This window comes from Nelumbo nucifera, chromosome 1 (genome assembly GCF_055504915.1).
Source record: "Nelumbo nucifera cultivar China Antique chromosome 1, China Antique-T2T, whole genome shotgun sequence".
NCBI classification, from domain to species: domain Eukaryota; kingdom Viridiplantae; phylum Streptophyta; class Magnoliopsida; order Proteales; family Nelumbonaceae; genus Nelumbo; species Nelumbo nucifera.
Window position 1 is genome coordinate 174,988,541 of NC_142649.1, and position 20,432 is coordinate 175,008,972.

General features: G+C 36.2%; 1 protein-coding gene across 4 annotated transcripts in view; it reads right to left on the minus strand.

The window, feature by feature from the left end:
- Window positions 1-20,432, minus strand: part of HGL1 (heteroglycan glucosidase 1) — a 63,926-nt gene that overhangs the window by 42,758 nt on the left and 736 nt on the right. The window contains exons 2-15 of one of the 4 annotated variants that reach the window (XM_088895335.1): window positions 17,402-17,461; window positions 13,317-13,608; window positions 13,113-13,181; window positions 12,900-13,037; window positions 12,664-12,781; window positions 11,768-11,850; window positions 9,487-9,582; window positions 5,079-5,247; window positions 4,850-4,992; window positions 4,683-4,769; window positions 4,312-4,497; window positions 3,608-3,775; window positions 1,780-1,900; window positions 1,608-1,677 (exon numbers count right to left, since the gene is read on the minus strand). In XM_088895335.1, coding sequence (XP_088751461.1) covers window positions 1,608-1,677; window positions 1,780-1,900; window positions 3,608-3,775; window positions 4,312-4,497; window positions 4,683-4,769; window positions 4,850-4,992; window positions 5,079-5,247; window positions 9,487-9,582; window positions 11,768-11,850; window positions 12,664-12,781; window positions 12,900-13,037; window positions 13,113-13,181; window positions 13,317-13,608; window positions 17,402-17,461 — 1,800 coding nt within the window. Of the gene's footprint in view, window positions 1-1,607; window positions 1,678-1,779; window positions 1,901-3,607; window positions 3,776-4,311; window positions 4,498-4,682; window positions 4,770-4,849; window positions 4,993-5,078; window positions 5,248-9,486; window positions 9,583-11,767; window positions 11,851-12,663; window positions 12,782-12,899; window positions 13,038-13,112; window positions 13,182-13,316; window positions 13,656-14,443; window positions 14,516-17,401; window positions 17,462-20,432 lie in introns of those variants that run through there. The other 3 variants (XM_088895336.1, XM_010257420.3, XM_010257421.2) reach the window with 3 other exon arrangements.

Here is a 20,432-nt window from a genome sequence, read left to right on the forward strand (position 1 = left end):
CTATGCCTGTATCCAATGTATTCGTCCAAAGGCCCCAGATAGCCAGGACCAACTATGGATGGTTGGATGGAACCCTTTTTTTGGGGAGGGGGCATGAGAGAGAGAGAAAGATGATGAGTGATGGCAAAGATTAAAAAAAACAATTAGAAACTCAACAGAGAGAACCAATATATAAGTTGCAACTTCTTGAACATGCAAGCAAAATTTGAAACAGGTGTAGAACTCCATAGTAGGCTCATCTTAAAATTTGAAACCAGAAGATTAAGGACAAGAGAGTTAATCTTTTTGAAAATGGCAGGGATCGTTCACAAGATCAAAGAGAAGCTGCATATAGGAAGGGCATGAGGAGAAGAAGCAAAAGCAACCAGAAAATCACTAGCAGGCTTTACCTCACCATGAGGAACAGTTATCACTGCAAGTACAGAAAACAAGTTGACCATGAAGTCTTTGGATATTTTGAAGATATCTCTGCATATGCTTTGAATAAAAATTGGAAGTGACCAATTCAGCCCCTCTTAAAACTATGATCAGCCCCCTTTGGTCTCCACCAGCTAATGGGTTCACTAAGTTCAATTTTTGTTCAGGGATGAGGAAGGGTAGATTGTTGCCTTATTTTCAGGCGCTGTTGGTGTAGGTATTCATTTAGATCTGAGATTTTGGCGGTAGTGGAAGCTGTACAAAGGACAAAGGAGCTGAATATTAGAAAGCCAATCATTGGATATGATTTAAAACTGATAATAGGCTATCTACAAAAGGTGGAAGATGGGTTTAGGAGCTACATTAATGAAAGAAGGAAGTTTAAGTAGCTGACCCAAGTTATGGAACCAAGAACACAGTTGGTGAAAAGAAGTGCTAAACAAGGGGTGGGAAGGAATCATTTGTTTTGGCATTGTTGTAATCTTGAGTATCTTTATGAGGAGAGTTAAGAGAGTTTATCTATCCCCTTTTTCTTCTTGTATTTGTATGTTTAATGATATTTAATAAAATGTTTCCGTTATTGGTCAAGAAAAAAACATGAGAGAACAAGACAGATGAATCTGTCAACAAGATCAAGGATAAAATTCACGAGGAGAACAATGAAGGGGAGAAGGGAAAAAGCACAAGCATGGCCATCTGCATAGCGACAGAAGCTTCAACAACCAAGATTAAATGGATCTGCCATCATCATTGTCAAATAGATGGAGTATGGATTAAGGGACTAGGAGTAGTTAGGCACTGCCTTTCTTTTATCGCTGCGTGAAGCTTGTTTATGTAAATACTGTTCCCATGTGCAAAGGAACAATATAAAAATATCAATAAAAAATAGGCTATATTTATGTTTTGTCAATATTATGCCCATAATACCCTCATTAACTATTAAATTAGTCTATCTGTAAGACGAGAAAAAAGCTGCATGCTGAATAATCATAAGGTGATCTCTTGCTATATAACATTTATCCACCATCCCCCATGACATTTCTATATTCCATGAGCCAAAGAAAATGAACTTAAGAAGTACCAGTATGTCAAAAAAAAAAACAAGTTTACTTGACCTTCACAAAGCTATGTATTTAAGTGCAAGTGAATCATGCATACTCCTAGTACTTTACTTCCAGAAAAAGTAATACCTTGCATGTACAAGAAGTGGCCCCAGAAGAAAGGAATTCTCAATAGTCCTTAAGCTGGGATCTTTTGGATCTGCATAGACCAAGAAACCACCCAAAAAAGTCTCATTACACCAATATCCATTCTTCTAACTCCAACAAATATGAGCAAAATTCTGAAAACAGGAAAGCATACCAGCAAAAAAGGTCGGAGATGCAACAGGAGTACCCTTTGTGTGAGCCATATAGAAAAGAGTATATATGTGAGGAATAAGGCGATAGCGTCTCAGCAATGCTAGCCGGCAAACTTCTTCGCACTAATGGACACATTTCAAGTTAGATTAATCAAAAAGCTTCACAATCTAGAAAAACAAAAATAAAACTTTAAGCAGAAAACAATCATAACCAAGAAAACCAAGTTGAAAACTGAAATTAACTAATATTCAATTCTACAAGTACATAAGGACATATCAAATGAATGGACTACACAATCTGGCATGTATGAACATAACATATTCTCCAAATATCAGTAATGCAAAAAAATCACCAAAATGCAGTATAGGCATTACATAGTGGTATTTAGCTAATAAGATGTGAACAATGAATTTGCAGTGAGCATAGTATTTAAAATTTAGAATGTCATTCAAAACCTGAGGGTGGCCACTTTGTCCAAAAAAATGCCAAAGATTAGGACCATACCAAGTCTACCCCTCCCAAGGCCCCAGATAGCTGGGAATAACATTGGATAATGGCCCTTTTAGTAAATATTTTCCTAAAAGAACAAATGGGGGTTAACGATTGGATGGTTGGTGTTGAGGATTTAATCCGTTTTGTGCAGATTTAGCAATAATCTTTTATATGTTTATTGTTTAGATAGGAAGTGGGGACCACAGTACTCTTGTTGGGCCCTTTGTTGATTGCCTTTTAAGTGTTTTATGCAGTTTTAGATGCTTGCCGCCCTATATGGGCATATTTGTCATTGTACTCCACTTTATATTTTTAATATAAATACTAGTGAAGGGGGCGGCCAGATAACGAGCTCTCTTCTCTCTCTCAAACCTCTTCCTCTTCTTCTTCTTCTCTCTTCTCTTCTTCCAGAAAACATCTTTTCTTTTACAGATTTTTTAATTCAGCAAGATTTCTACTGCTGGTTTACTATTCCAAGTATGATTCACTTACTAAGTCACTATAATTCAAAAAAAAAAAAGAAACAAAAAAAAGATATACAACTATAAAAGAGAAATGGATAAAAAACTAAAGGGACAGATAGAGAAGCCTAGTTAAGTCTCTTTATCTTCTCTGATTTGATATACATAGTTGTTTACTACAGTTTTTTGAGTCGTAAATGAAAAAGTATACTTGTTCTAACAATCCATGAAGTTCTATTAATAAATTCCTTCTTTTTCAGTAATTTTCCCTGATTTCAAAACATGAACTGATATAATTATATATGCCCTTTTATAATTATTAACGCATTTTCATAAATTAATATCAATAATTTTAAAAATTTTTACAATAGTTCAACATAAAATTTCCTATATTTTTGGCAAATTTATTGTTTTAAATGGTTGACATTTTCTCCAAAACTGGCATTTTAAAACATGGTCATCCCATTAGAGGTGATATCCCTTCTTCTCTGGCAGCCAATAAATCACCTGTTCTAGTGGACTTTAATGTCTGTAAAATCTTTCCCTTATGGACACGTTTTGCCATCTTTGCAAGCACAGGGACCTATGCTTGCATTATTTTGTTTTGTTCTACTTATCTAGGCTTTGGCCCTCATCTTTCCTTTTAGGCCTTTCCACTACTTGAGGCTTTCAGTCTTGTGTCTTCCTTTTATTAATGAATTTCCTTTCTTGTGTATTCTTGTACTACAACTTTAAAAACCAAATTAGGAAATGAAGAATTTCATTAGGATCAAGGGTTTCTTTTTTCATAGTAAGGTAAAATATCATGCGAATCATGATTTATGAGTTGGAAACCTGAATGACCATGTTCTTCTGCAGGAAACAAAAATGGCATACCTCTTTCCCAAAGGACCATGGTTCGTGGTCAATAGTATCAGTCTCAGAATGCCCACGACAGAATGGAAACATTACACCAACACCCATCCACCTTCCAAAGAGCTTTGGCGTAGCATTTCCAGCAAACCCACCAATATCTGGTCCTGATAATGGCTGACCACTGAGCCCCTGAAAAAATAAAATGATACTTAGAGTAGTGTTATACAGAAACTGAATAAACTCATTAAAAGAAATGTTTAATACCAGCATATTATGAAGGAAGCAACGCTCCAGAGATAACTTAGAAAATAAAGTGAAAAAGGTTAAGTAATTACCAAGAATATCATCATACCAAACCAACAGAAGTTAAGGAGTCCCCTAGGATACATGCTACCCATGGTTCAAAGTATCAACACTCTTTATACACAAATTTTATGTATCGAGAGTTTCAACCGACTCAAACCCTTTTTTTAACTTTTTGGTTCTAATAATTTGTCAGGGGATAAAGTCACATTACTATTTCACATTTAAAACATATCAACCCGGCCAGTTATTAATATATAGTGTATCAATGCCCTTGAAAATTGACAGGATATGCCCCGTATTGGGACGTATCGTATCAATATGCCCCTTTTTAGGGAAGCATGCACTACATCTGTCATGCATTTGTCATACGATAAAATAACATTAATCTTTAGTTGCATCAAAAGAAAATTCACACTTACCAACTGAAGTACCATGGAAATACTCATGTGCAAATGCTCCCAATTTGAAAGGTTATCCCCAGTCCATGTTGCAGCATACCTTTGGCTACCTATAAACCCAGCTCGGGTGAGAACAAAAGGGCGTTTATTCTCATCAGCCATTTTCATTCCTTCATATGTTGACCTCGCCATAAGCATGCCATACACCTAAAAGGTGCAAGCAATATAAAAGGGTTCAAGTTAAGAATTTCAATAAGACTGCCACCAACAACTACTTTCACAAAATAGTAGCTCAGACGAGTCTGACACAAAAACCATGTTAATTACATAAAAGAATTAACACTGTAAGCCGCATTAAGCAGAAAAGGCACCATTCTATTAAAGAATATTACATTGTGATAATGTCTGTGATTTTGATAACCTCCAAGTGCATCATCTCCTCTGTGAATGTTGCTCTCTGGCATAGTCTTAGTCACAGTCTGTGAAGAAATAAAATTAAGAACAACCAATAGGAGGAACTTCAGGTACTGAGTAAGATTCAACTGATTTGTAGATTTACCTTGAAAATAGCTGGTTCATTCATATCATTCCATATACCATCAACACCATTAGAAATAAATTCTTTTACTAACTTGGACCACCAAAGACGAGCTTTTTCTTGTGTAAAGTCAGGAAAAACACAAGGCCCAGGCCATACCTCACCTAAGATTGACAAGTAAGACTTAACACAGTTAAGAATAGAAAAAATGAGTATCAAGTATCAGGGTAAAAGAAACAAGAAAACAGACCAACAAAAGGTTTTCCATCTGCTTTTTGAATCCAAATGTCATTTTCAGAGCCACTATCATAAACAAAATAACCCTCTTCATGTTTAATTCCTGGATCAAGCATCCAGATTGCTTTGAAACCATTGCGGTGAAGATCATTCACCAATGACTTTGGATCAGAGAAACGCTCCTGAAAGAAAAATGTCCCATCATTTATTTGCAGTGAAAGGCAACCTCAGAGAGAGAGCACTCGATAGATAAGCCACTATGAACCAAATATAGATTTTTGCGTAAACTACATGAAATATGCATGTGGATGTACATGCATAGAAAGTACACAGATAGAAAGTGTTAATCATGCATACAGAGTCTAAAGATAGAACATAATAGATTTATCTGATGGAGAAACACTAGTTATTGACTTATTACAATACATGCTAAGTATAGTAAACAAAAAAAAGGATGACAAGCACTAGGTATTGCACCAATGGGCTGGATGAATTAGTTACAAGAGTATCTCTGGCTACAGGTCACTCTTTCAGGCATTGACTAGTCATCTAGTCAACTGACAAGTCAGTTGAGATCCATACCAACTGCACCACTAACTAGTCAATCTGATACTCATGATGCAGTTCCTAGGAAAGCTAGGTCAACTAGTTGATCAACAACTACACAACCACAAAGTTGTTTCAAAGTTTTATTTGTTTGTTTGTATTTATAATAGATTATGTTTGCATTCTGTTACATTCATGCTGTTCCCTTAAATAGTTGTAATGGAACATGATTAGCAGATGCTGTACAAAATAGAAAAGGGGCATAAAACAGAAGGCGGCAGATGAGGAACTTTTTACATTTAGTACCAATGAGCAGTTCGCTGGTACAGAGTAGCCACAACAAAGAGCAGATCAAATAGTCAATGTTGCACTCTTTCATTGGAAAACAAAGACTATAAGTCCCAATCCCAGCCTATCCAGTCTAACATATTTATTTTTGTAAAATAAAGACTCCAAACTAATTGTTCAATACCATTCTTTTATTGTACAGTTTAGTCTGTATTAACTTATTTATGAGATTGCATGAATATCATAAATTTAGAACATATCATTTTCCTATCCACTAATCAATGCCTAGGTTCTCACTAGTCATTGTATTTAAAAAGAGACGCTGAAACCAACCAGTCGTCGCCTACCATTAGTGGGGCAAAAGAACATTAAAAGAAATTTACCCTAGCCTATTTTCTTTATCCACCTACAAAGCTAGACTTCTCCCCTTTCTTGCTTTGCACACTTCGTCTAGGATATCCTATTCCCATCCTAGGACTTAGGTCTGAAGAGAAATCTTAGAAACTTCGAAGTCTTTGTAGGCCTTGCAGTTGATCAGTTGTTTTGATAATGTGATAGTTGATAACTTTAAAGTCTAAACCAGACCAAGAATCTGGACCTCCTCTACCTCAGGGGCTTTTTTATGCACATCTTTCTTCAAAGCTATCTCCCTCTTGCTGAATTCATAGCAGCCTTTCCCAGCAAAAGAAATTAGGAGGTATATCAAGGATTAACACCTGTGAAACTTTGCAAAGAGAAGGCCTACTAGGTGTTTATCCCCTCACAATTTTCTCACTCTGTTTGGTCACAGATGGACTCCTATTAAGGTGGTGAATCCTTTTAAAGCTTCATTTTTCACTTTGCCTAAAATAAGAGGAAAGTTATGTGGAAGTCTACTAGGACAGTAATTCTTTGGACAATTTAGGAAGAAAGAAATGGAAAATTTTTCAAGGGCATTGAGAGGTCTAAGGAATCCATCATTGAAACCATATCAGTACTGGTGGTGCATTGGATCAAAATTGTAAGGATTTTTTAGCACTTCTCTATGGATGCTATCTTTGGGAACTAGTAGTAGGTGGTCTTTTCCATTCCAATTAGAAATGTGACAATTTGTCAATAAAACCCACTTTGTCAAACCATATAAAACTTTGAAAAATGTACTTTGGGTAATCATAGACCCTCAAGTATTGAAGGGGTTTTACAGATTACCAATGACATATCATAGCAATGTAACTCAGGATCCATTAACCATGGAAGCTCCATAAGGGGTGAATTGATGGCAATGATTCAAGGACTGTGTTTGGCAAAGTCTCTAAGTGTTAATTATTTGACAGTGGAATGGGATCCAAGAGCTGCAGTGGCCTAGTTTAAAGACAATAGTAAAAGCTCCTGGCACTACAAGAAGACATTTAAGGAGATAAGTATGTTAACAAGAGGGACTGGAAGTGTATTTATGATTGGAAGTGTGTTGACAAAGAATAGATAATACTCATATAAGCCTTAACATCTAAGCCTTATCCCAACTATTATGGAGTCAACTCCATTAATCTTCTCCCACCATACCGTCCTGTTTAGTGCCATATCTGTTGTTAAATTATAAGTACTTATTTTTTTTGAACAAAAACATAAGGTATTGTATTAATATCTTTAAGTGATGTAAGAATGTACAGATATAGTTATGTACAGTGCTTAAATTACAAGCACTTAAATCATTTCTTACTACTTAAACCCATGTCCTTGTTGGTCTGCCCCTAGCCCTCCTAGCCCCTTCAACTTGCAATATCACTTCTTTTATGGGTTTTAATGCTAATGAGCAAGGTTCAAAATTTCGCAACGTATCAGCCTGTATCAGCTGATACGTATCGTTCTGTTAAATGCCCGATACACGGAACATATAGAAACCAATTGCTCGTTCCTTTTCACCTGTATCAGGCCGTTCCGGGTCTGTATCGACTGATACAGACCTGATACGAGCCAATACTCTAATGTATTGATTGATACATTGCAAATTAATTACTCTCCCTCTCATTAATTACTCTCTCATTAGTCTTCCTTTTATTGCTAATCCTTCTAATTAATTTCTTTCCCTCTCTCATTAATTACTATAATTACATTAATTACTCCCTCCCTCTCTCTTTAATTTTAAGACAAGTTTGAATTTGAATTTTGAAATTGGCACACCATTCTAATGCCTAATGCACATAATCTCAAGTGTAGAAGCTAAAGTAGGCCATAAGAAGATTTGAACCTTGGTCACACGTTTACAATGCCCATGATTCTACCACCACACCCAAATCCATTTTGGTGTTCAAATGTTATCCATTTTCATCCTTAAATAAACTTTTTTTCTTTTTAGTGGATGTTTATTGGGGTGATTATGGGTCAGGTCACGCCTAAGTCTTTTATGTATAAAATATTATATATAATATTTTATATTAAATAACGTATAGTATGCATATAATTTTTTTATATAAAATTTTATAGGTCAAGCCTAAACATGAAACCCAACTCCAAACCTGGAATTTCCGAGTTGGGTCGGGCCAAGGTGATCACCCCTAGATGTTTGTTAATAAATGCTAAAATTGATTATTAAAATTTTTATATTAACAAATATTAAGACATTATTTTGATTTTCTAAAAATCAAGGTATATATGCACACATTTTAGTTTTTCCATCATTTTCAACGGTTACCGATTATTTATTGTCATATATACCTTGTACTTTATTGATATTACTATATTTTTTAGAATTTATTTGAGTTTCATAGTGTATCCATGCGTATCTTTTTTTTCATCCGTATTTATGCATATCCAAAGCGTATCCCGATACATTTCTTAAAATCGCCTTTTCGATACACTTTGCGTTTCTAGTACTTTAAGCCTTGCTAATGAGAATTCAAAATGATTAGTAATTGACATTTATAGAGGAAATCCTACATTCTGTATAATCATTTTGTAATTTATAAAAGATAGGACAAAATAAAAATCAATGTTTTAAAAAATGACTTGGAATCGGAACCGTTCTGGCCATCGATTTCCAAGTCGACGATCCAATCGTCTAGTTCAAACGGACAACCCGTTTTGACAAAAAAAGTTTAAAATTTAAAAAATAATTAAAATAAAAAACAGCCAAAAACCGTTGAACAGGTCGACGGTTTGACCGCCCGGGTCAACGAGTCATTGACCGATTCAACAATTTATGGCCAGGGACTGGGTTTGGGGTAAAACGGAACTAGTTGCCTGGATGGTTCCCAGGGCGAACAGTCCAACCGTCTGGGCCAACAACGGTTCGAAAACCATGATAAAAATTGAAATACAATTCAATAGAGAGCAAAAGCAATGAATTATTTTACCTCAAGATTAAATTCTAAAGATCTCTATCTATGAGTTTGATGGGAACTAGGATCCAATTACCAGTCTCACAATGGTGCTTTCTATCTAGTTATTTCATTCATTTCCTAAACAAAATAATTCACAATCAATTAGGAATAAAAGAATGTCTAAAACAACTTAATGGCAAGCAATTGGATGAAACCTGGTTATAATGAGTATGAAATCCATATCAAAAGGGGGGGGGGGGCAAGATCAAAAACTAGAAAATAACACACCTTGTCAAAGGTGAAACAACGAAAACCATCCATGTAGTCTATATCCATCCATATCACATCACAAGGTATGCCCTTTTCCCGAAATGTCCTGGCAATCTAAACATGTTTGTGTAAGTCAATGTTAAATAAAACAAGGAAAATTAATAATGTTATAAATGACAAGAAAAAAGCAAATTGAAGGTCAAAACTGACATTGCAAATAATAAATCCGAGGAATTTGTGATTTGGGCATCAAGTCAACAGAAAGCAAGAAATCTGTAATTTTACCTCCCATTTTAGTAGTTATAGATACTTGGGGAACTACATAGAGGGCATATTATTCAATTCTTTTTGATGTATCTAGTACAGGGATTATACATGGGTGTATGCATGACTTATTCTCTTTAACCATGTAGGGCTCTTGTATCTATGGAGCTTTTTGTGAATTAGTAATATAATAAAATATGTTTTGCCCTCTCTCAAAAATTAATACAATACCATACCATTTAGCTAAAGAGTATTTTGGTCTTTTAGAAGTTCATTAGCTCCAAGCCTCCAACCATGCTATTTGTCTAGGTCTTGTTTAATGTCATCTAAGTTCTATGGTTGGGTTAGTTACATTAGTATATGGTGACTTTTCTTCTTGCAATTTTTATCAAGTACAGTGGCAGTTTTGTAATTATAGTCAACTGTTCTACCTTCCCTAGCTCACACATATATCTGCTCTACGTTCATGTTATGGCATCACACTGTGCACTCTGGGCAGAAATTCCTGCCCTGAGCAGATAGCTAAGTTTTTCTCCCTTGGATCCATAGTCAACCTTTGATAAAAAAAAATAGTAACATAAATCTGAAAAGAGTAATAATATGATGACCTGGACAAGGTGTCAAAGATTGAAGAAAAACTGTTCTGTAGTGTAGATCCAATCAGTCACAGAAAATAAAAACAATGTACATATTAACAATTGTTCTTGAAAGGAAGAAATACATGGTAAAAGTGGTTTTTTTAGGCAGACATGAACAAAACCCATTCTCACTGCCAAGATGGAGGAAGAATATCAGAGTTGAATTGAAAGAGTTCTTGCTAGAGGAGTTGCTGCACCAAGGGGAGCTCTCAGTAAAACCGAGAGAAGGAAGAAGGGCCACAGTGTTATTGATTGGTGAGGTTGTACCCTGGTTCCAAAACTTTCTGGAAGGATCAGCGAATGTGAGCTGGAGGCTGATGTTGAAGGAAACACTCAAGACACGGAGGTAAGAATATATTGCAGAAAGAAGAAGAAACCTTAAAGGCTGGTTTGTAACATTAGAAGAGAAATCTGAAAGACGAAAGAAACAACTCATCGTTATACTGGAAGGGAAGAAGTCTGAGGAATGGAAAAGCATTGCAAATGAACTATACCAGATGGTATATAAAAGATCAGAATGCAAGGAAGATAAGGTGGAAGTAAGAGATGAAACAGAGGAATGGATGGAAGAATAATCACCAAACATGGTGAAGACAAGAATTCTTAAAATAATGCTACAAGAAAACAAAGAGGATTGAGAAAAGAAGCTGGTGATTACAGAAAACAGGCAGATTGACTGCTTGGAGGAGTTGTCATAATACGTGAAAGAAGGGCTGAATCAGTGTTTTAAAAGTGCAAGGTGCAAAAAAGCGCAAGAGGCAATTTGCACATGAGGAGCAAGGTGAGGCATGCACCATTTCAAAGCAAGGTGCAAAAAAGAAAAAAAATGTCAAAATGCAAAAAAAGCAAAAATAAAATAAAATATTAAACATAATATAAATTAAAAATATAAACTTAAATTTTAAAATAAATGCCTTAAAAAACCTATTATCTCAAATTAAAATACATAAGTATATATTTTTTATCAATATTACTTTTTATATTTAAATAATTAAAATACATAAATATAACATGCAAAACACATTCAAAATGGAAATTTAAAAATAAAATCAAACATAACATATGAAACATATTCAAGCATGTAAAATTTTGAATCTCTATATTTTTTCCCAATTGCATTATTTCAAATAGCCAATGTGATGTTAAATAGCAAGACTAGAAGAGAATAGAGAGATGGGAGGGCAATGATATGAGAAAAGATAATGGATGGGGCTGGTGTGCCCTCTATATAGAATGAAAAGGCATAATACTCTTGACTGTACTACTCTCTATACTGTGTGTCACAAAGAAACAAAAAGGAAGAAAAGCATATTTAGATGTCCATCTTCGTGGAAAAAAGACAAAAAGGGAGGAAAACAAAATATCAAGCAAGTTTGAAATGGCAAGAAACTAATTACCTTGAGAACTTTTGCATCTGAATCATAACTCCAACGGCATTGATGATATCCTAGAGACCATTTAGGAGGCATAAATACAGTTCCTGAAACAAAATAGAAGAGAATCATGAATAAAATTCCCTAAAATATTATTATTGTTTTAAATACATCTCTTTAGGTTTCTGTGATTATTATTAATAGAATTCAGAATCATTGCTCATTAAAAAAAGAAAGTCATTAAAAGAAGCCCCACACTGTATCTATGGAATCAAGGATATGCGTTTTGAATATTGTTTTGAACTAGAAGATAACTAACAGCCCATTTGGGAGGGCTGGAGCGTTGATAAAGCAGATTTGGAGAAACCATTGAAAAAATCTTTAAGCAGAAAGCCATGTTTTTTGGCTTTCAGACATTCATTTTTTGATCTCCAGGGTTTTCACCAAACATGGCTTACAGGCTGTCTGGGAGGGAGGGGCCCACCTTGCAAAGCCAGAAGCCACTGCATGAAAGCCCTCCCAATCGGGCACTAAGAAGTCTAGGACTCTTTTTGGGGACTTATGAAATTAAATCTTAGAGCTTCTAGGGAAATGGGTAAAATTAAGTCATTAAGGTCCAGAATATCCTCAATAGCTTATAAAAGTGTTAGTTGGGATTAGGTAAGGAGCTGGTTGTTGGGTTTCTTCCTTGCCTCTGGTGTTGTTTAAAGCAATGGCCTAGGACTTCTATTGTAACTGCACTTCATTGTTTCTGTCATTTCTCTTAATTACGTTCTATTTCTATGTTCCTTGCAAGCTACTTCAAGGTTCTTAGCTGTTCATAATTTCTTTTGAACAAAATATCTAACAGAAGGCATGCATTAAAATTAGAGAAACCAAAAGTCACAGGAATAGAAGCTCAAAAAGCTCTAAGAAATAACCAATTGCATGGGATAGAGATATCAGCACTGCAGTTGGTGAAGCAAAAGGACCAAATGTAATGACAGGATAGGAGGCTGATGCTGCAAACTTTATTATTGACTCCTTCCGCAAGTCTATCTGTTAAAGAAATTTTTTGAGCACTAAAATAGTCATATATCTTACATTTATCATGGATTTTTGTGAAAGGCAAAAAAACATTCAATGCCATCTATAATTAATTAGGAAATAAATAAACCTCGCAACGTCGTGTTGTGTCTGCAAGAACCCCAAGTGCCTCTCCACTAGGAAGAAGAGCTAGCACCCAAGGATGCGACTGGTACAAGGATGTAGTTCCTGAGCCATAACCCCATGCATCTGTGTTCCATGTAAACACCTGTAATAAATGGACATGCTTAATATCTGGATCAAATGTCAAGTTCAATGGGTGAAACACCAAATAAACACTTACTCTCTTCCCTGTTCTCTCAAGCATTCCACTAACTTCTCCTGTTCCATAAAAAGAGGTTCCAGTAGGAAACTAATGAAGAGAAATTGACATGGAGTTAAAAATAATATTAAGGATTACAAAAATGTGAAATTAAAAAAAAAAAGAAGCATAACAGGAAGTATAATAAACTAAGGAAATTCCTAATGAAAACGTCATAAAACTAACCTCAACACTAACAATCTGTTGGTCTTGCACACATTTAAACGTTGGAATATACATAGGCACCTTTTGACTAGCAATTGTTGTGTCCCTTTTTTTCCTATCAGAAAAAGAAAGACTTGGAAATGCTGCATCCCTGTCATTTTCAGAACAATCAAACCGGAAAACCCCCTCCTCTAAAACAGGCTCAAAAACCATAGTTCCAAAGGACACATCTGCAGTGACTGCCTCCCCATCATATTCAGCCATTGTGGATAGAGACCTCTCAGCAATCAAATTATTCTTATACCTCTGCCTTCTGCATGTCAAAATTTGTATTAGGAAGTTTCTCTTCGGTCAACTTTCCTGTTATTAGATCATCCAAATATCAGAAAAAGGAAGCTGATCTTTATTAGAATAAAAAGATTCCTTTATAAATGACAATCCACATAATGAAAATTCCAAGTAAAGCTAAAAGCAAGATCTGTGAAACATACAAAACACCATACACGTAGATCTGAAGGCTGAAATAGCACATCAGGTCCCCAGCTAGTGGAAATTCTAGATCCTTAAAAATGCTCCATATACATAGAAATGGATTCATTTAAAGATTAGATTATTTTTGCAGAATTCAAACTTTATATTATTGAATTTGGACTCTTGCCATAATTGAAAATTTCCCATACCATAAACTTTGCCAACACTATTTACCCTTCAACCTGGCCCTACCTAAACCCAACCATTCAACAATACTTTCAGTTCTTCAAAAATCTTAAGCTTATTTCCTAAGCTTAGTTAATTATTTCTCATACACTATGCCCTAAATACTCAACCACTTGTTCCATCATTCTTCTATTTCCAAATTTTATTTAATATTTAAGCCCACTATGTTAACTAATATACTACAAAAACCTTTTCTATAAATTATTGCTGCCTTTGTTTGATCTGTATCAAATATATTTGTTAAGATGTGCCGAATAGGGGTAGTTTAGTCTTCTTCTGTTTATTAAGTAACTTGCTTATGTGGCTGTGTTATTAGAGTTACTCTGCCCCACACTTAAGTAAGGGCATTTCTGTCTTTGTAAACATGATTAGAATCTAATATAGATTAAGGGGGTCGACTGGATGGGTTAACCATCAGATTTTCGACAAACCCTTCTTCTTCTCTTCCTCTTCTTCTTCTTCTTCTTCTTCTTCTTCTTCTTCTTCTTCTTCTCCTCTTCCTGTTCGGACTACTGTAGCAGCAGTCGAAACATGGTATCAAAGCAAGGTTCCTGATCTAAGTCAGTTGGTAAAGCACCTCAGCATTGTTCGTGACTCTTCACCTTCGTTTCTGGTCAGTCGATGGAGAGGACTGGTTTGCCCTAGGTCAGAAACATTACAGCTTGTTTCTCTGCTGCGCATAACCCTCTTCAACAAGGAAAGTGACTTCAGCAGTGAATGATTGATTGATATTCTCAAAGGAAGGTCGGTTCTCTCTTCTTCTAGTGTCACTTATATTTCTGGGTAGAAACCCTACAAGAAGCTGTTAGTATTGAGTAGAACCTAGAGAACTAGGTTCATTGTTGCCCTAGGAAGGGCTGTGTGTGCAGTAGCCGAATGGTGTAGGGCTGCTATAAGTTGTTGAATGGTGTTAGGGCTGCTGTAAGTGGCTGAGTGGTGTAAGGTAGAATGCAGTGACCTTACCGAACTCCTTGTGGTTGTGTAATGCCCTCTTAAGTGTGTTAAACAAGTCTGAACTGGGTGCAGCAGATTTGGCTGTGTTGTGGTGCTTGAGTGGTTGTAAGAGGGCCTCTACTTGTGATTAGTGAATGGTAAACTGATGCTTATGTGGGACGTAAGTGTGTGAAGTCAGCAGTAGTGTGAATAAGAACAAGTGTGTGCTTCCACTGTGGTGTTTAGAGACTGCAATAGGTGCTGAAATATCAAACTGTGAACAACATCAATCAGCTTGTAGCTGAGAAGTAAAGTTAGAGACAACTGTGAAAGAGTACAATGGCAACAATAGGAGATGGCTACAATGATCAGAAACCTAGTGTAGTAATTTCCTCCGACTACCTAGGGGTACAAATGACCTCAATTAAGCTAAATGGAGAGAACTATGTTCCATGGGCTAAATCAGTGAAAGTTTTTCTCAAGGCAAAGAAGAAAGTAAAGCATGTAAGAGATGAGAAGCCACCGGTTGACTCTCTAGGGTTTGATGATTGGGAACAAGAAGATGCTCAAATCATGACTTGGCTGTGGAATAGTATGGAACCCAAAATCAGTGCCAACTTCATGTTCCTTGATACGGCTAAGGATCATGCTAAGAAGCTATATTCTGGACAAGACAACACAACAAGAGTATATCAGCTGTATCAGGAGTACTTTGATCTACAACAAGGAACCAAAACACTAGAAAAGTACTATGCCTGTATGAAGAATATAAGGAATGAACTCAATGTCTATCATCCCCTTACTCCAGATATTCAAGTTCAGCAACAGCAAAAGGAGCAACTTGATGTTACAAGATTTTTAGTGGGGCTGAAGTCAGAATATGAACCAGTTAGAGCTCAAATATTGGGGGGCTCTACTCTTCCTACACTTGAGGAAGTATTCTCAAGACTTCGTAGAATTTCTTTGGGCCAGACAGAGAACCCCACACAGTATGATAGATCAACACTTGTGACAGCTAGAGGTGGTGGACATAGTACAAGAGGAGGAGGTCATTCCAGAGGGAGCCGTGGCAATTCCATGATTGGTCGGGGTGGCCGTGATTCAGGGGGAGGCCGTGGTAGAGGAAAAAATAACTCTACAAGGAAATGTACTCATTGTGGTAGGGATGGACACACAGTGAATTTCTGTTAAGACCTACATGGCCCTCCCTCTAAATGGACTAATCATGCTGTAGCAGGCGAGGTTGCTATTAGTGACAGTAAACTGGCAGACCGAACACCTCCCACATCTACATCTACTTCTGGGAGGGAGATGGTGAGTGTTCCGCGTGATGAGTATGAACGGTTCCTTCAAACTACTTCACAGCATACCACTACCACATATGCCCAATCAGGTATTGCTTGCATGTCATCTAAAACTCCTTCCTGGATTATTGACTCTGGAGCCTCAGATCATATGACCGGGACTCCAGGTGTGTTCTCTTCTCTTTCTGAAACCTCCACATCACAAACTGTTACACTTGCCAATGGGTCCTCATCTCCCATTTGTGGTGTTGGTAATGTTGACTTGGTTTCTGTCCCCTTATCATCTGTTTTATATGTACCTAAGTTTCCATTCAATCTTATGTCTGTTAGTAAAATAACCAAAGCTCTTAACTGTTCTGTTACCTTCTTTCCTTCCACTTGTGTTTTTCAGGATCTCAAGACGGGGAAGAAGATTGGTGGGGGGCATGAAGCTGGTGGATTGTATTACCTTGACGGCGGTGGATCTTCAATTGCACTTCAGACCTCCCTTACTCCTCTACAATGGCATTGCCGACTGGGACATCCATCTCTCAAGGTTCTCAAGATGTTGGTTCCATCATTGAGTCAGTTGTCAGTTTTACAATGTGAGTCATGTCAGTTTGGTAAACACCGTCGTGTGTCCTTTAGTCCAAGAGTTGAGAGTCGCATGTTGAGTCCTTTTTCTTTGGTTCATTCAGATGTTTGGGGTCCAATCAAAATTGAGTCTTACAATGGGTACAAGTATTTTGTCTCCTTTATTGATGATTGTTCAAGAATGACATGGATTTACTTAATGAAAGAAAGAAGTGAATTATTTTCCATTTTTCAAAAATTTCTTGCCGGAGAGATAAATACAGAACATGTAGGCTCCAATGACCAGTGGGCAGATTTGTTTACAAAAGCTCTAAGCTCAGGGAAAGTGAACTATCTATGTAACAAGCTGGGATTATATGACATATATTCTCCAGCTTGAGGGGGAGTGTTAAAATGTGCCGAATAGGGGTAGTTTAGTCTTCTTCTGTTTATTAAGTAACTTGCTTATGTGGCTGTGTTATTAGAGTTACTCTGCCCCACACTTAAGTAAGGGCATTTCTGTCTTTGTAAACATGATTAGAATCTAATATAGATTAAGGGGGTCGACTGGATGGGTTAACCATCAGATTTTCGACAGACCCTTCTTCTTCTCTTCCTCTTCTTCTTCTTCTTCTTCTTCTTCTCCTCTTCCTGTTCGGACTGCTGTAGCAGCAGTCGAAACAATATTAATATGAGAATTCTAAAACAAATTACAATTTATTGAAATAACTCATTAACCGAAATGAATTCTATTTAAAATTCGACAGATCTAAAAGTAGAAATTTCTACGATGAACAATCATGTCAAGCTTCAATATATGGAACTATGAACACCATATTTCTGTGGTAATTCAACAAAATCATGTCAAGTCCTTTTGGTTTGGACTCATTGGATAGTTAATTGAATATGCTCCCTAACATATCAAAATCACAGAAGTTTTTGGCAAGCACTAACATGCAAGATTAAAGCCACAGTAATTGACAGACACATAAGCCTTTTTTAATTATAAGTCAGGTCCGTCAGGATAAGAACCAATAAACTAGCCCATTAATTCAAGTATGAGACTATGTGCTGCTCTGCATTCTCCATCAATAACTTGGTAAAGTAACTCTTTGTGAAGCTTCACTAAACAAGTTCATAAGTTTGATAAATGATCATGGGTACAACTTTGTTTGTCCTCATTAATTCTTACAAACTGATATCATGTTAGTTTTTTCTTCAGCCCCATCATTCTTCTTGATCTTATTCAACAATCAGTCAACAAACATAAGGTCAACTCACACCCAAGCACCTTCAAGCCTCTGTTAAGATACATCAATTCCCAAGCTTTTCCTTCCTTCATCTCTCAAAACTCCTTTTAAATTTATAAACTTAGGTCTTTCTTTTCAAAATGGAAAATATTTACCTATATGCAAAGTTGGGTGAAAACTGTATAAAAAAAGTTAAACAAGAAGTTGTTAAATTTTTATGATCAGTTTTTCAGTGAAAGAAGCATAAAATTATGATATCATCACAAAAATCCAAAAACTGTGATCAATAATGATATATATATATGATATGGGAAAGAGATTCTAAAAGTATAAAAGGATAAGACATCCTGAAAAAGCATTAAAATTTTTTCCAAAATCCAAAAGCTACCAGTAATAACCAAACCTTTTCACAAATCCTCCCCCCCCCCCAAAAAAAAAAAAAACTTCATATGTTTTAAGCCACATTTTTTGTAGTAAAATAAAATAAAATTGGTTTTAAGTCCACAATTATGAAGTTCATTTCTTTCACATAGATGCATATCCAGATCCCAGGAAGACATATAGAGATGGAAGTACTCTTCCATTTATTTCCTTCCAAATTCTCCAGAATAAAAATGAAATGCAAAGGCATCTACCCTATACAGTGAAATACAGTAGTCATTCCTTGTACAAATCCACCATAAAACAAGATTAAAATGAACTTTACAGCTGCAGTTTTGGAAATCCAGGAAATTCAGGGTAAGTGAGCTTCATGCTTCTGGGAGGTGATACCATTATTGCTTTTTCAGGATCAAACAGTATGGAATCTAAATTAGAGAAGAACTACTTGATGTACTTTAAGGACCAACACTTGCAAATAAATCGGGTCTTAGGGATGTGGTCATTGAAGGAGACCGCAAAACCACTATTGCATAATTGAGGTGTCAGACGAATCATCCATGGAGTCTAAGACAACAAATTTTAAAGAGGCCATATTTCTATTCAGGCATTACAAGCTGAGATGGTTTGGGTTCACAGGTCTGCTAATACTCATGGAAACTCTAGCTCAGGAAGTAGGGCTGCAAGTCGGGTTGCCTAATTTGAAGGGTTTTGACTACAACACTCAACAGGCTTGGGTTAGGGTTCAGGCCCATTGAAAATTTAATAACTTCCCAATCCAACCCAACCCAAGTTGCATTCCTATCAGGAAGAGGCCAGCAGACAGACCCCAGTGTGGAAAGCCTGTCCACTAAGAACGCAAAGAAGTTTAGGGAAAACTCTCTAACAGTTAGCAGATTTAGAAGCAAGAGAAAGCATTGAGATGAGACATTTTAGTTTCAAGTATTTTTTGGGTGTTGGTGGCTCATCTCTCAATTTGGGGTTGGGTGTCATCCTAGAGCATTGTCATGAGGCCTATTTACTTAAGGTCAGGATTTTTTGGATGTGGTTGATTTTATTTTCTTTTGGTGGGGAGTTTCAACTCTTGTTGTTTCTTCTTGGGTGACTTTGATTTTACCAAAAAAAATGTTGAAAGGAAAGTGATTCAGGGTTCAATTGGTGTTTGGAGGAGAAGCAATGAGCAGCCAGTCCACTAAGTTGAAAGAAAAGGTCTCCTGAATCTGATTACAGCTCTAGCTGGATTACAACACCATAATCTAGCAAGAAGACATTTCCAACAAGTTAAATATGATCAACTGCCTAAAGAAAACTGTCAACATCAATTTCTCTTGATATATAAACTAGACTTCCAATTTTCATGGTCAAATAGCACCATCATGGCAGCCCAAGTTCTAAACATGTTAATTCTGCAGAAGGGTGTAGTGAATTCTCAACATGCACTCAACCATACAACTAGATCCAATGACACCTGATTAATAGAGTTAAATTTCATTTTATATATACTTATTTTAATAATTGAGAAACAAAATCCATTTCAGTGGTAAAAAGAAATGACAAGCATGCAACAATGACATGAAATAAAAAAAAAAATGAAAATAATAAATGTTTCATTGTGCTGGGCATTCGACCATCTTCTGCAATCACTTAAGAACCAGATGGTCAGACCTTGACCTACAACCAGGCAGAATAGATTGAACCAAACTACTAAGTACGATTTTCCAAATTGTGTTTCATTGTCCGAATTCCTTTTAGGAGGTAAACTTCTAATAAATAGCAAGTAATGATACCGCGGGCAGTGGACAAAAAAAAAAAAAAAAGCCATTGTGTAATCTACGCATTCATAGATTAGTAACTGCAGATATTGCCAACATCACCGGCTCAACCATCGAAGAGAAAGGTAATTGGACCATTTAATTGGGGCCATCCATCCCAATGACGAGGTTGATATTCCCTTTGGTTTTCAGAACATTGGTTTGCAATTCCATTTTTTCAGAAGGTAAAAT